Here is a 16,023-nt window from a genome sequence, read left to right as displayed (position 1 = left end):
CATTTTATACTCACATCAAAGAAATTCATTTTCACAAGGCAAAATAGCAAAAAAATCCCCTGTGGTTTCCCGAAATTGCTGAAAACCCCCCTGTGGTTTCTAAAATGTTGCGAAAAATCCCCCCTCCATTTGGATTTAACGGAAGTTGTATATCACACGCCTGGAATGCGATTTTTGGTCCATAGAGTGATATATTTCTGTATAAAATTACCAAAATACCCTAATGACTACTTTTTACAACCACTTCTTCCTCGTTCTTCTTCTTCCTTATTCTTTTTCTTTCTTATTCTTCTGCATACTTCTAGAATTTTATCTCAATCCATTTTTTTTTTCATTTTAAATCCCCTAAACACAACGTAAATTTTAAACCAATCCCAAATTTATCACAATTAATTGACCGGACATGGAGATGGAGATGAGAATGCTTGTTTTACCAGACCCATAAATACTTCTTCTTCTGTTTTTACCAAACTCAGAAACCTAAAATTTCAATTTGACATCAAAATTTGAAATTAATCTAAGAAAAAAGAAATAATTTGCTGCTTGTTGCAATCGTGTACGAAAGAATTGGGGAGGAAAAATAAAAAAAGAAAGAAAATTGAGGAAAAAGAGATAGAGAAAGAAAAAAAACTTGGAGAAAAAAAAAATGATATCCAGCCCTTCTTTCTCCTTTCTTCTTTCCAGTATCTTTTTTATTCTCTTTCTTTTTTTCCTTACTTCTTCCTGCTCCAGCCGCTTTTGCCCGTCATTTTCTTTCTTTTCTTATTCGTTTCCAATTCTTCATTCTTCAAATAACAATTGGTGATAAAGAAGAAGAAAAAAAATTTGGGGAAAAAAGAAAAAAAGAAAAAAGTAGGTCGAACTGTTATGGCTTGAAAAAAATTGGAGAATAAGAAGATAAAATTTGAGGAAAAAGAAAAAAAAAAAAGAAAGAAGCGGGTGGAACTGCTATGGCCTGAAAAAGAATTGGAAAAGAAGAAGAGAAAAATTGAGAAAAAATATGTGTGAAGAAGAATTTGGGGAAGAAAAGAAGATAGAAGAAAGAAGTTGCAGAGAAGAGAAGAAGGAAAATGCTCAAGGGCATAACGGTCTGATAAGGCTAAAATTTAACGGCGTCAGTGTGATTTAAAGGGGGTAAGAGTGTGCAACGTTTTACAAACCACGAGTAGGTTTTTTGGAATTTTAGGACTACGGGGGATTTTCAGCATTCGGTAAACTACGGGGGATTTTTTTGTTGTTTTACCTTTTTCACAAATTTTCATTTCTCTTATCTCTATATTATTAAATTATCAATTTTTAAAATAATTTAAGTAATAATAATTTATCTAATATACATATTTATTTATTTATAATTAGTTTATAAATTGTAACAAATATTTATTAATATGATTATTATTATTATTATGTTCTTATTTTAAAATTTTCTTTCTAAAATACAATTAGTGATTATATTTATTTTAATTAATTTATTAAAAATTAAATTATTATTAATAATATTATTAATTAATTATATTTAATAAAAAATTTATTAAATAAAAATATGTCAATATTTATTTATCATAATAAATAAATTATATTTAATTAAAATATATATATTTAATATTGATATTATTTTATAAAAAATAAAATTTTATATAATATAAAAATATTATTACATATAATTTAAATAAAATATAAAAATATATATATATTAAAAAAAATTTGCCATGTGCCCCAATGTGACAATATTAATGATAGCAAATCAATACCAGAGTTGCTGGGTAGAGCTAGGTGCTCTCCTGCCCTTATTTCCACATCATATTTTTCAATTTGTTTTTTATAATAAGTAATGACGCGGGGGTTTCTCGCTAATGCCCTTGTAGAAGAGGCTTCTTCACCTAGGTCAGAGGTCTTTATTACTTATTTTTTTAGTATTTTATTTTATTTTAGTAAAAATGATTATATATTAATATTAAAATATTTTTAATTATTATTTAAATTACAGATATATTAAAAATATCTTACACACTTTATCTAACTAATAAAATATTATTTTTTCTGTCCCAATACAATAGTCTTGTTTATCATTTTTGTTCATCTTAAAACAATAGTTTTATTTCAATAAATAACTGTATCACCATAAAACTATCCATATTTTTTCATTTTTATTACACAATTGCCACTATTTTTTACACTAATATACTTACAAGGGCAAAAAAGTCTTTTATTCATACCTTTTTACTCACTGCCCTTGTAATATCAATATTCCTTAAATCTCGTGTTCAATCTAATTAAAATTATATTTATGGAACAAAGGGAGTATAATTTTTTAATTTATTATAAAATTTCAAAAAGATACATTGATGGAACAAATGAATTTAAAAACATATATTCTCTTTATCTCACAGTGTTAGTCCACTGTTTATATTTCTATTATGTCTTACCTTATTTGTCATTTGGAAATATAATTTACACTTTAATCACATTTTAAATTTTTATAATTTATATTTTTTAATTTTAATTATACTATTTAGTTATTTTTATATTAATTTATAAATATTTTTATTATACAATAATTATTTTTACTAATACATATCTTAATTATTTATTAATTATTTTACCTAAATTTTCTTAGCTACAATCAATTAAACACAAAAGTAGGATGGATGAAGTATTTTTCAACGAAATATTATTTCAATTAAAATTTAAACTTTCAAATTAAATGCACACATAAAACATCATATAATTTTCTATTTCAATAAAAAAAAAAAAAAAAAAATTCAAATTTTATCGGAAAAAAAAATATATATATACTCCATAATAATAATAATAATAATAATAATAATACACGAGTGAGGACATTACTGTCTATTCACATGTTGCCCCGAGCACAAAATCTCCTCTGCGTCTTCTAGGGCATTCAAACTTCGATTCTCATTTCAATTCCGGTGGTGAACTCAGGAATAACTCGGAGGGAAGCGCGGCGGCGGATCAAAAATCAGATCGGATCGGGAGCGGCGGAGATATGTCTTCAAGAATTTCTCTGAAACCGGGGAAAGGGAAGGTGAAGAAGTTGCAGGCGCCGGACGACGATGAGGGGTCCCTGGCCGCCGCGTCCAAGTTCGTCAAGGAGTGGAGCACCTGGACGATGAAGAAGGCGAAGGTCATCACTCACTATGGCTTCATACCGATGATCATCATTATTGGCATGAATTCCGAGCCGAAGCCCTCTCTCTCGCAGCTGCTGAGCCCCGTGTAGAAATTGGGGATTTCATATCGGATCGTTCTGGTTTAGTCCTTTTACATTATTTATGTCTCTGCGTCGAAATTGCAGTTAGGGAAAATGATCTGCAACTCCTTTATTTATATATCTATGTAAGGATGGTTCAATTTCCGTCTGTTAGTGTTCGATATATGCTCTGATTATGTGACATTTGCTTGATAAATTATATGCATTTTGGTTATAGGTGTTTTATTTTGTGATGAATCATGAATCCAAATTCAATCTCTTGATTTCAAAATTTTGTTGTTAGGTAAATGTTAATCATTCTTGTAAGTTGATTGTTGGATTAGCTGGATTTATGTGTGTAAATGCTGCTTTTTTTCTTGTGTTGTTGCTTTCGAATAGACATCTTCGAATATGAATGTTTTTTTGAAAGCTAAGGTTTAGTATAATGGTGACTAGTGAGTTTTAGCCTTTTAAAATTGCATCGCTTTGTATTGATCTTGTTTACAATTTGTTACCTTCATTAAGATTTTACACTAATGTTGAGTCCATCTAATTGATTGCATCGGCGTTTCCATGGAATTGTAGGGTTGATTCTGCTTATTATCGAATTTCTGAGTAACTTGCCTATAAGGGATCCTGTAATTTGCAAGTAGAGCTCTCATAAACGGTTTATTTTTTGATAATTGTTCATTTAGATCGATAACTTTCTTTTTTGGTTGACGATAATGTAGTGGGTTTTCAAGCTTAATGTTACGGGGCATGTCTTTTATGTTAACATCTACATTATGGAACTTTTTGTTTAGTCGAAAAGTTTATCCAAGTTGGCTTTCGCGAGTCCTCTCTGTTCATTGTATATCTCGGCTAGATGTATATAGTTTTCATAGCAGGTTGTGTTTGTGTTCGCTAACAAGTTGCTCTGCTCAATGCAGCGAATCGATGGAAGCTATTTTGTTGATACAGGTCATGATATTTGATCTTAGGCTGGCTTGTGATAGGACAGACATGCATACATATAATTCAGTAAGTTCATGAATTATGCAATGTTGTTCTATGCCTAGATTCCCTTTTTCTTGATCATGTTTAAGGATTTTAGGTCTCGTTTGGTTGGATGGATATGGATTTTGTGGTTAGATTTTAAATGAATCGATTTTTAAATTATATGTTTTGTATACTTCATGATTAAACTCCCTTTTGGTTATAGGAAAGTATTTGAAACGAAAAAAGAGTATTTGAAATATTGAAGGAGATAAATTTAAAATCTACAATAACTATGGAGTTCTAAAATTCAACAAAACATTTGATGAAGTTATTTGAAATACATTTAACTCAATTTTTTTCAACCAAATTGGGGCTTATGGCTTAGCACATTTCATATTTATTTGATGGCATAAAATATATTTTTTATTCTTATTATTGATTTTGGTTTGAAATAGAGTGTTAGATTTGAATTTTTGTTTAAATAATATTTCGAAGTGATATTTTGTGAGAAATAAAATAGTGTATTTTTATTGGGAATTGTAGAGGAAATAGTGTAACCATAGGGTTACTATTTTCAGATCGATAGTTTGGTTCCTTCTTCAGTTTTTTTTTTTTAAAAATCTTCATTTTTTTATTTTTTATTTTTTTTAGGATTGATTATTGTGGTCTGATATTTATTTTGTTAGTTCAATTAGGGTCTTATTGTGGGTGTCTTTCATTTTGTATTTTTAGATGAATATGTATTTTATGTTAGATATAGAGATGTGTCAGAAATTTAAAAAAGTAAAATGTATATATTATATTTTTTATAATATTTATGTAGAATAATGTCGCCAAAAAATAAGTGAACAAATCTTGTTTAATTTCAATAGAATTTTTGTAGTATAAGAAATACTAACTGATAATGGGTCATTTTATTTTCAAATGCATCATTCAAAAAGTATTTCTCTTGGTTGGGGAAGATGTATTTGGCCGAGCTCAATAGCCTACCCTGTGAATTTTGACCGTAAGATCATATATTCAAATCATGTTATCGATCTCGCCTAAGGGATTATGAGTTCAAATCCTATTGACAACCAAACTTCTACCCGGCACAAAAAAAACAACACGAAAAAAATGTCCCTAGCTATAAGAGAATTACCGAAAAAACAACCCCAATAAACCTTCTAAGAAGATACATATTTTCTGTAGATTTAAATTTTGATTTAAATAGTATTTTTTATATACTCAAAAAAAAACTAATGAATCTGTCCACTTTGTTTTTGTGTTTTTTATATTAGGTATAAAAAAATTTTTAATAACATAAAAAAAATATTCCCCCGTCCCGGAAAAGATGTCTTATTGGGAGTGGACACGAGAATTAAGGAATAATTCAAAGTTGGTATAAAGTAGAAGGTAAAAGACTAAAATACCTTTGTTTTTTTGAATGGTTTTAAAAAGTAGGTTAAAGTAATAATTATGGATAGTTTGGAAAAATATGAATAATTATGTTATAAAGTGTAATCACGATTACTAAATAAGAAAACAAGACAATTGTTTTGAAACGGACGAAAAATAAAAAAACAAAATAATTCTATTGGAACAGATAGAGTATAATATTTGTGTTCGAATTCTTAATTTTTTATAAGAGAATAGAATATTTATTATGTTACTATATAGACATTCATATTCAAAACGTAAATTTAATTTACTTTTAATTAAATATATATATATATATATTATATCATAATTTAAGATGCTAAATTTAAATTTCATCCAAAACTCTCAACTTCTTTTCAATTTCAATGTTGATTTAATCAAATCAGTATAATATTGATGTGATCTAGTCACTATGTCTAATTAAAACAAATAACCACATGTGTATATATATATATATATATTTTTATGACACGAGAACCCAAAATCGCTATTTGAAAATACGCATCGGGTAAACCTTCGATCGAATCTTATACTCTGAAAACTAGGTCCAATAGTCGAGTCATATGTGATATATTATAACACATAATGTAATTTTATATAGTATATATATTCTGACAATATATGATATAATTCCAAATAACACCGAAAACGCCGTCCTCCGGTCTTGTAAGGATAGTAACACTAAAGTTTAAGCATTTATGAACATTCAATTTTGACCTAATGGCATCTAAACCACGGTAGGTGATCTTTGTAATTACATGGGTGGGTCGTTTTCGTTGGGTGAGTTTGTTTGTTGACCCAACAAATTATTTATTTTCGATGAATATTATAAAAATTTATATATATTTATATAATATCAATAATATATACTATTTCCTTTCGCCCCTAATGATTTTATTTATTTTTTAATTTGATATTTGAATTTTAATTATTATATCAAAATTGAGTACAAGTTAATAAAAAATTACAAAAATACTTCAATTACTGTCTTATAATATTAATAAAATATTTGTAAAAAAAATTATACAAATATAAGAATATTTTAAATATTAAGTAAAATGACCCACAGACAGATGAAGTATTTTATTGTTTTTATAAAAAATTAATGTTTCAATATAAAATATTTATCTCCATTCATTTAATAATTTTATATTTACTTTTTATATCATTATATTTAATATTAAAGATATTTTTATATTTATGTAATTTTTTATATAAATATCATTATATTTGTATTATAAAACATTAGTAAAAATATTATTCTCATTTCTCTTAATTTATATTATATTTTATTATAACAATTAATAATTAATATTTAAAATTAACACTCATAAAGCAAATATAAATTTTATAAATGACAAAAATAATATTATTTTTTATATTATCATTTTCATCTTACATAAAAACTAATTCAAATTAAAACACTAAGACATAGCCTATTTTTTGTATTTCAATTTTTTAATAATAAAATTTTAAATTTAAATAATTATTTAATGAAATATAAATATATATTAATTTAATATTTTAAATATAAAATTATTTTAATTATTATATAAAAAATAAGTATTTTTCATTTAATATTTTTTTTAAAATAATTAAATACTAACAATTTATGAAAAAAAAAACTTATTATTATTTATAATGTTATTATTTTTAATAAAAAAATATTTTTATATATAAACTATAATTTATTTTACTTAAAAAGTACACATAAAAAACATCCCATATACGGGGAGAATGTTTATTTTTAGGGTAAACTGTTTTTTTAGTCCGTAACTGGACCCTTTACCATTTTTGTCTCGTAAGTGGAGCCTGTCGCAAACTAGTCTCATAAGTGAAAATTTTTCGTTGTTTTAGTCCTCCGGCGCCGGAGACGCCCGCGTGGCTCGCCGGAGGTGACGTGTCCGCCAAGGTCAGCGACACCTGGCGGATACATAGATTTATTTTTTATTTTTCATTTTTTTCAATTTTTTTAATTGTAACAAATAAAAAAATAAAAAAAAATACAAATAAAATTTAAAATAAATTAAAAATAAGTTTTAAAAAAATTAAGAAAAAAATAAAAATCCACGTGTCCGCCAGGTCAGCGACACCTGGCGGACACGTCACCTCCGGCGAGCCACGCGGGCATTTCCGGCGCCAGAGGACTAAAACAGCGAAAATTCTTCACTTATGGGACTAGTTTGCGACATGCTCCACTTACGAGATTAAAATGATAAGGGGGTCCAGTTACGGGACTAAAAAAACAGTTTACCCCTTATTTTTATTGTAAAATACTGTGAAAACTATGAATAGAAAATAATACTTTATATATTTTATTATGGAGATGTTTGACAAATAGCTTTTTGAAAAGTTTTTAGCTTATTGAACAGCTTTTAGCTGTTTCACCAGTAAAAAAGCTAATTTAAGTGTTTGGTAAATTAGCTTTTTGGAATAGTTTTTTGGACCCAAAAAACTAATTTCTAAAAAGCTAACTTACCCGGGGTTTTGAAATAGCTTTTTCTATAAAAAAAGAAAATTTATTCCTTATATACCTTTAAAAATTTATTATGCATTTTATACAAATAAATATATTTTTGATTATATTAGAATATTTTATTATAATATAGTTTTACTTTTATAAATTTAAAATAATTAATTTATATATATAAATTATTTTAATGGTAAAATATATAAATTTATTAAAATCAACATAAAATATAAAATATAAATATTAATAATTTATTTTTATATTAAAATTACATTATATAAATTTTATACTAAAAATAAATTAAATAAATTAAATTTATTGAAAATTATAAATATAATAAACTAATCGATAACCAACATAATAAATATATACACAAAAAATTTATTATTTTATATTTTATATCATTTTCAATAAAAAAAAAAACTATTTATATATTTTAATAAAAATATATTATTTTTTTAAATCTAACTCTAATAAAAATAAATACTTTTATAACACTTTTACAATTTTCAATAACTAATAACAAAAAATTATAAACATTCTAAACTTAAAATAACATAATCGAATATATCAGAAACAAAAATAAAATAGAAATGTCCTCAATTGTCATTTTACGTATAAACATCTAATATCAAACAGTTGTTTTACCAAATATTTTAATATAAACAGCTAATCGAATCAGCTAGTCAAACCAACTAATTGAATCAGCTAACAGCTATCAGCTAATTGAATCAGTTAACAGCTAACAACTAATTGTCAAAACACGCCTTATATCTTTAATAATAAATTTTAAAATTCGTGTATATATATAAACACTAAACAATAGCATACCATTTTTGTTGGAATATTATTATTTAAATACGGTCATATCACAATTATTTTCAATTTCATATTTAATGATTATAACTTTATTTAAAAGTATAAAAATAATTCTAATAAAATATTTATTACATGTAAATAACTTTTTAAACTGAAAAAATACCAATAAAATACACTAAATATTTTTTTATTTTCATAAAATATGAATTTATTTGGTTTTGATCAACAATTGAATTTTTATTTGAATTTTTGTTTAAATTATATTTAAATTTAATATTTATTTAAAAATTATATATTTTTATAAAAACTTGTGCAAATTGAACGTTATTGAAACACAAACCAATACTTTGAAGATATTTATCATATATAAATAGGTATATATTTATTAAAAACTAAATATATACTCTTTCCTTTCCGGCCAATTGTACTTTTTCTAAGTATATTTAGAAATAATGTTTCTTTTGCCCTAATTCAAATAAATTATTTAGAATTTTATAATATTTTAAAAAATAATAATATTTTATTAGTTATTAAAAATATATAAAATAATTTTGATATTTTTATATTTTATATATAAATAAATTGTATTGTAATAATATATTTGTAATTTATATAAAAAATTAAAGAATATTTCGATATTAATATATAATTATTTTTAATATAATAATAAATTAATACTCCCTCCGTCCAGCTATAAAGTATACATATTTCTATTTTGGGACGTCCAATTACAAAATAATCATTTCATTAAATACCCTATTTTTTTTCTACAAATACTCTTACTTTACATCACATCATTACTTTTATACAAAAAAAAAAACAAGGGCAAAAATGTCATTTCACTACTTTTACCTACCCACTATATTTAAAATACTATTACTTTTTAAACTCCGCGCCAAAAGTAAATGTATACTTTATCCGTGAACGAATAGAGTATTTTTTCTTAAAATAAATGAAAATAATAAAAATATATTTTCAATTGAAACGAACAAAATAATATTTTATTAGCTATTAGAAATATCTAAGAAAATTTTGACATTTCTTTTTTTATACTTTCTATTTCATCAGTTCCCAATTAATTCAACATTCTTTCTCAGGCTTAGTTTGTAAATTATTATGTTTGATGGGCGGTTTGACACACAGAAAAGTAGTGATTATAAATTTTTACTATCATAAAATAAATAAATAATAAAATAAATATAAATGTATTTGTTTTATAAAAATAGTTGAAAATAATATTTTCTAGATTTGTGTAGATAATATAAAAGAGCGTGTAATAATTTTTTTTTACAAAGTTTGTTTTCGAAAAATAAAAAAAATAAAAACAAACCGTACGTCTTTGAACAAACAGAGAAATTATATAAAATTTGTAATAAAATTATACTACTAATAATTAAATCGGACAAATATAAATTTTATTACATATATATATATATTTTTAATTTATTACCCTCATTTTTCTCTCTCTTCTCTCTCCCCATCGCTCTTCACGAGGAGACGAAAACCTCGACCTCAACCCCAGCCGAGGTCTGCAACTGCAATGGGGTGAGAACCCAAAATCGCCACCAAAAGCTCTCCGAACGCCTCCGATTCTACTCGCCCCGCCCGCCGCGTCCTCCGATCACCAGATCTGCTCTTGATCGTCCTCCGCCTGCTCGGATCTCTTCCGCCGCTGTAATTTCTCTTTCACTTTCACTCTCGATTTCTCTTTACTGCTTTTGTTTATGCCGAATAGATGCATCTATATTTCCGCTCAATTCCCCCAAAAATTCAAAATATAAACCCTAGAAAAATCAATCAATCGACTCCGTTCCATTTCCGCCGCGTTTTTGCGTATTATAGCATTTTCTTTCATCTGTTCTAGGGTTTTCGTAGCGAGTTTTCACGCCTGGCTCGCCTCCATTTTCCATGGATTTTGTAGTTTAGTTTACGCACGAGAATTTGGGAGATATGTTCTGAGATGGATTGAATCTTATCATTATAGCTTTCGGTAAATAGATATACATGTATTTTAATGTATTTCATAAATTTCTTTTGGTATATGAACTGTTTGAAGTATAACTATGTTGCATCTGAAGAGTTCCAAAGTAGATGAAGTATGTAAACATAGTAGGAATTATATTTGTGTGTAAGCATAGGATATGTAATGTAACATAGTTTTTGGGTAATTTTCTAATGTAATTGCAGATTTGCATGTTATTTCTTGGGAGGATGATTCATTTGAGGTTCTTTACTTAATGATAATATTGAAGGGTTTTGTTGTGCATATTGTTTGAATGTAACAACTGTTTGCTTTTGCATCTATTGTGGTATATAGGCATGAGTGATCTTATCCGAATGTTGTGTTTTCGTGTTTGTGTAGTATTAGGAAATGTAATTTTTTCAGACGTTGATTTGTATGGATTGTGAAACAATGGATGCCTCGATCTTCTCCGTCAAAAGTGTTTGTTTTTGTTCTGATTCGTACGATTAATTATGTAGTGTGTTTTGATGGTGGGAAAATGTTTTCTAAGGGTGTGTTTGTTTGGATGTTTGGATTTTGAGTTCAAGAATAGTGGCGTTGAGTCCTTTGACTTTGACTTAGGATTAGTCAGTTCTATGGGGCAGGGAAGGGATATAACCCAGCGGTAGAGTGTCACCTTGTTGAGATTTGAATATTATTTTGAATTGGAATAGTTGTACGGTGTGATATAAATAGGTATTGATGTAATGTTTTGAATGTAAAATTGAATTTTAGTATAATAAGAAAATAAAAAATAAGTGTTAGATTTAATATTTTTGGGGAAAAAAATTGATGAATATTAGAATTTGGAGAGAATCCTCCAAACACTTTAGTTTTTGGGTTTGGATTTTTGAATAGTAAAAAGTTGAATTTGAATAGTTGTTTGATGTGATATAAATAAAAGTTAATGTGATGTTTTGAACGTAAAATAAATTTGTAGTATAATATAAATAAAGAAAAAGTAATTGTTTGATGTGATATTTTCAGAGGGAAAAAAAAAATCTGAATAGTAAAAACGTTTGGCAAAACTCACAAAAGAACGCAACCTAAGTGTTTACTATTGATTAGCTTTTGTTGAAGATAATCTTATCTTTAAATGCCTTTTATATGTGAGTTGAGAGTTTTTTTGTGTGTACGGTTTGGTTTAATGTTTGTATTTTAGGATTTTGCTCGATGGAGGAGACTGCAATGAAGTCACTGAAAGTTACGATCAAGTTGAATGGGAAAAACGTCGATACCAATTCTCCAAATCGTGTAAACGAGAATTCCGCCGGAGGGTCCGAAAAACGCAGCCCCGAGGCTGTAGAAAATCAGACGGAAGATTCCGGGTACCAGTTGGTTCTTTATGACCCGTCAGTAAACGGTGCCAACGGAACGGTCCAGGACCCCGTTAATTATCAATCTCCATCTTCGAGACTGTTTCCGTTTCCGAATCGAGTTCTGCCGTCAGTAGGGGCGTTCACCGTTCAGTGCGCAAATTGTTTCAAATGGAGGCTGATTCCAACCAAAGAAAAGTACGAGGAAATTCGAGAACATATTTTGGAGCATCCCTTCTACTGTGAAACCGGCCGAGAATGGCGTCCCGACATTTCGTGTAACGATCCGCCCGATATAACGCAAGACGGAAGTCGGCTTTGGGCCATCGACAAACCGAGCATCGCGCAACCGCCGCCCGGCTGGCAACGGCTTTTGAGGATCAGAAGTGAAGGAAGCAGCAAGTTTGCCGATGTGTACGTCTTTTATACTTAAAAATAAAAAGTTTTTACCTTTTACCAGCTTTTATTTTACTGTCTGAGGTTTTGCAGGTACTACGCTTCGCCATCGGGCAAGCGACTGCGTTCCATGGTTGAAGTTCAAAGGTAAAATCTGCCCAAAACATGATATTACTGCGGCGAAAGTATTAGGCTTTGTTTATATTACAAATTTTCACTCATTTGGCACTATTCATTTTTCAAACATCACATCAAATACACTTTTTCTCTCACAAAACATCAAATCAAATATTAATTTTTACTTTTTTTTCAAATTTCCAAAATTCCAAAAACCTCTAAAAACTCTCATCTAATCTAAGCAAATAGTCCTCTCGATGCTAATGCTTATTGTTTCAATTTGGGATTTTTTTACGGTGCTATTTGTGAAGGTACCTTGATGAGAACCCGGGTTACAAAGAAGAAGGGATTAGCTTGTCGAAGTTTTCGTTTCAAATACCTCGACCTTTGCGGGAGGACTATGTTCGTAAACGCCAAACTCCAATTCCAACTCGCGCCACATCCGAACAACCCGAACAAGACGGCAATCATCATGGAACGCCGGAATCTTTTGACCCTGCTCAAGGTACCTACGAATTTAGATTTTGAATAGTAATAGTTTTGAATTTGAATAGATGTTTGATGTGATATAAAATAGGTATTGATTCTATGTTTTTAATTTAAATTGATTTTTAGGATGTGTTTGTTGAAAATTTTTTGTTAAAGTGAGTTATAGGAAATTATGTGGATAATATAGAAAATATGAGTGTGCAGTATATTAAATGTTTTTGGGAAAATTTGTTGGAAAATTTTTGTTAAAGAAACAAACCCTTAGTACAATATTTTTAAGGGTGTGTTTGTACGAGGGTTTGGATTTTGAGTTGAGATTTGAATAGCAAAAATTTTGAATTGTAATAGTTATATGATGTGATATAAATAGGCGTTGATGCTTTGAATGTAAAATTAATTTTTAGTATAATATAAAAAAAAATAGGTGTTTGATTTGATATTTTTAGGAGGAAAAAATTTGATGAATAATAGGATTTTGGCAAAATCCCATAAACAAACACACCCTTAAAAGAAAGGAGTTTGATTTGGGGTGTGTTTGTTCAGGTGATTTGGTTCGAATAGTCAAATTTTGAATTTGAACAATTATTTCATGTGATATAAATATAAATTAATGTGAGATTTTGTACGTAAAAAATTGATTTTTAGTATAATATAAATTTGATGTTTTTGGAGAAAATAAAATTTGTGAATAGTAAAATTCATGGTGAAAACCCGAACCGAACACGACCTAGTTTATTATGAGGGCGGAGCATTACATACGGCATTCTGTTATACACTCGAAAAAGTGAATTATATTTACGTCATGTTCGAATATTGATATTGCAAGAATTTACGATGTTTCAGTTAAACCCATATCTTGGATGAGCCCCCAAGTGGACACAGATTTGCAGCTTAGTGTACCCGGGCCTTCGACCCGCCCTTCCAAGAAGAAAACCCCGACAAAGCGCAGGAGAAATGGCGCTTCGGACAACAACCAAAATGGGATCAACGGTCAGGATCCTCACATTGTCTGAATCCCAGGTAGTCCCGACATTTGATCTAGCAAGTAAAGTATCCTTTATCTCTTAATTTCTCGTTATACTTGGCGAAAAAATAGGAAGTGTGATATCGTTGCAATTTTGTTACTTGCATGCTAAACTTGTCCGCGTGCCCGCCAGCCCCGTAGAATGTATAAATTTTTAACAAACTATTTTAATTTGTTGTAAATAGGTAGTAAGAAAACTTTGTGATGCTCGAAAATGTAGCGCTTCCCGTTCTATAGGTGCCGAAAAAGAGTCGATTCTCTCGTGATTTTTTAATGTTTTCGCCGCTTGTCTGAAGTTTTTCAGTCGATTCTGACAGACTTTGCCGAGCGCGGAGGCTCAGTTCTATTCTATGATGCTTGTTGAAATGTATTGCGCATAAATTTTATATATATATATATATATATTGGTAGATTATCATTTTTATTTTCTAGAATTTATTTATCTATTTATTTATTTATTTTTTGAAATGTCGTTAGAAGTATATGGGTTCTGTGGCATGGCGCTGAATGATTTATTCAGTATGGTGTTATAGGATATGAACTATAGTTTCTCTGTTGAATTTAATGTATTATTTTTATTAGTTTTGTCCGTTTTACTAAAAAAATACTATTTATTTTTAATTATAAGTAAAGTGAATGTATATAAATACTAACATGTTTTTAATTTTTATAAATATATTCATGTATTTGTAATTTCGAGAGTAAAAATATTAAAATTATTTTATATATTTTTATTGATTAATAAAATATTATTATTATTAATTTATTTTTTTTAAAAAAGTTTTAGATTTTAAAATATTGCAAATGAATGATTTTTCGAGTAATAGGAATATAGGATACCACTATTACTTTAAAATTTTATTTCCATGCATTTAACATTTTACTATTGTAGTCTCTTATTCAAAAAAAAAAATCATTTTTAAATATTATATGTATATATATTTATATTTAAATTATATTATATTGTAATAATAAAAATATAATATTTTATCTAAACATACTATGAATTATGATACTGTTCTTACAAATACATCTATTTATTTATAATCATTAATTTTATTTATATTTAATTAATTACTAATAATATTTTACATAAATTATTAATTTAAATTTATTTGATCGATGTATTAATTTTGTATTTTTAGTTTAAAATATTCTTTTATATTAGATAAGAAAAACGTGTAAGTAGTATTAAAAAAAATATTTTATGTTAAATTATTGTACTATTTTTTTAATGTATAGATTATATATTATTATATATTTTGTATGAATTTATATATATTGAATTTTCGTAATACTAATCAAGTATTAAATTTCTTTTATTACTCAGCATGGGATTTTTTTTCTGTGAAAGCCCCTGAGAGTGTGTTTGCTTGTCATACCAACTTTAGTTGATATTACAATTTTTATTTTTCTCAAATATATTTATTCAAAATCTTTTATTTTTATATGATTTAATAAAAAAATATAGTAATATAAATTTAATTATTTTTATAAATTAATTTATATTAATTATAAATAAATATTTATATTATATATCATTTTATTTTTTTATAAAATAATATTTATATTTGTTGAAACGTGACTTGGATTTAGTGGTCTATCCGATCCGAAATCAAAGGGCTGTTTCAATTGGCAGGGTTCCTTTTGGACTTATCCTAATTAATAACAAATAGGCTTAGGATTTAGGGTGTTTTGGGGTGCTTATAAATAGACAACTATGGTTCTTAGTCGGATGATATAATTGTAAATCTCTAAATGAGTATAATAAAATCTCTCCGGTTC

The 16,023-nt window shown here is 27.2% G+C and overlaps 2 protein-coding genes across 3 annotated transcripts; both read left to right on the top strand.

Moving 5' to 3' along the window:
- Window positions 1–2,884: 2,884 nt before the first annotated feature.
- Window positions 2,885–3,466, top strand: LOC127263411 (mitochondrial import receptor subunit TOM7-1). The gene has a single exon (XM_051292422.1). It carries the CDS (start codon window positions 3,005–3,007, stop codon window positions 3,236–3,238), a length of 234 nt encoding a protein of 77 aa, XP_051148379.1. The 5' UTR covers window positions 2,885–3,004; the 3' UTR covers window positions 3,239–3,466.
- Window positions 3,467–10,354: 6,888 nt separating this feature from the next.
- LOC127263818 (methyl-CpG-binding domain-containing protein 2) lies at window positions 10,355–14,662 on the top strand. 2 transcript variants are annotated; one of them, XM_051293053.1, is made up of 6 exons: window positions 10,355–10,568; window positions 12,059–12,626; window positions 12,702–12,755; window positions 13,037–13,230; window positions 14,058–14,234; window positions 14,424–14,662. In XM_051293053.1, exons 2-5 carry the CDS (start codon window positions 12,070–12,072, stop codon window positions 14,225–14,227), a joined length of 975 nt encoding a protein of 324 aa, XP_051149010.1. In that variant the 5' UTR covers window positions 10,355–10,568; window positions 12,059–12,069; the 3' UTR covers window positions 14,228–14,234; window positions 14,424–14,662. The 2 variants fall into 2 exon arrangements, with proteins under 2 accessions (XP_051149010.1, XP_051149009.1); XM_051293052.1 differs by having other exon boundaries at window positions 14,058–14,662.
- Window positions 14,663–16,023: the final 1,361 nt, after the last annotated feature.

Source organism: Andrographis paniculata, unplaced genomic scaffold, assembly GCF_009805555.1.
Source record: "Andrographis paniculata isolate CXL003 unplaced genomic scaffold, ASM980555v1 Contig69END, whole genome shotgun sequence".
NCBI lineage: Eukaryota > Viridiplantae > Streptophyta > Magnoliopsida > Lamiales > Acanthaceae > Andrographis > Andrographis paniculata.
The sequence above is the reverse complement of the archived record's forward strand: the minus strand, read 5'-3'. Positions and strand labels throughout refer to the sequence as shown.

What these genes read in the sequence shown, in the direction of transcription:
- LOC127263411 (XM_051292422.1), top strand. Translation starts at nt 3,005, where the DNA reads ATGTCTTCAAGAATTTCTCTGAAACCGGGGAAAGGGAAGGTGAAGAAG.
- LOC127263818 (XM_051293053.1), top strand. Translation starts at nt 12,070, where the DNA reads ATGGAGGAGACTGCAATGAAGTCACTGAAAGTTACGATCAAGTTGAAT. An exon ending in AGCAGCAAGTTTGCCGATGT is followed by an intron (nt 12,627 to 12,701) that starts GTACGTCTTTTA and finishes GAGGTTTTGCAG; the next exon opens with GTACTACGCTTCGCCATCGG. An exon ending in ATCTTTTGACCCTGCTCAAG is followed by an intron (nt 13,231 to 14,057) that starts GTACCTACGAAT and finishes ACGATGTTTCAG; the next exon opens with TTAAACCCATATCTTGGATG.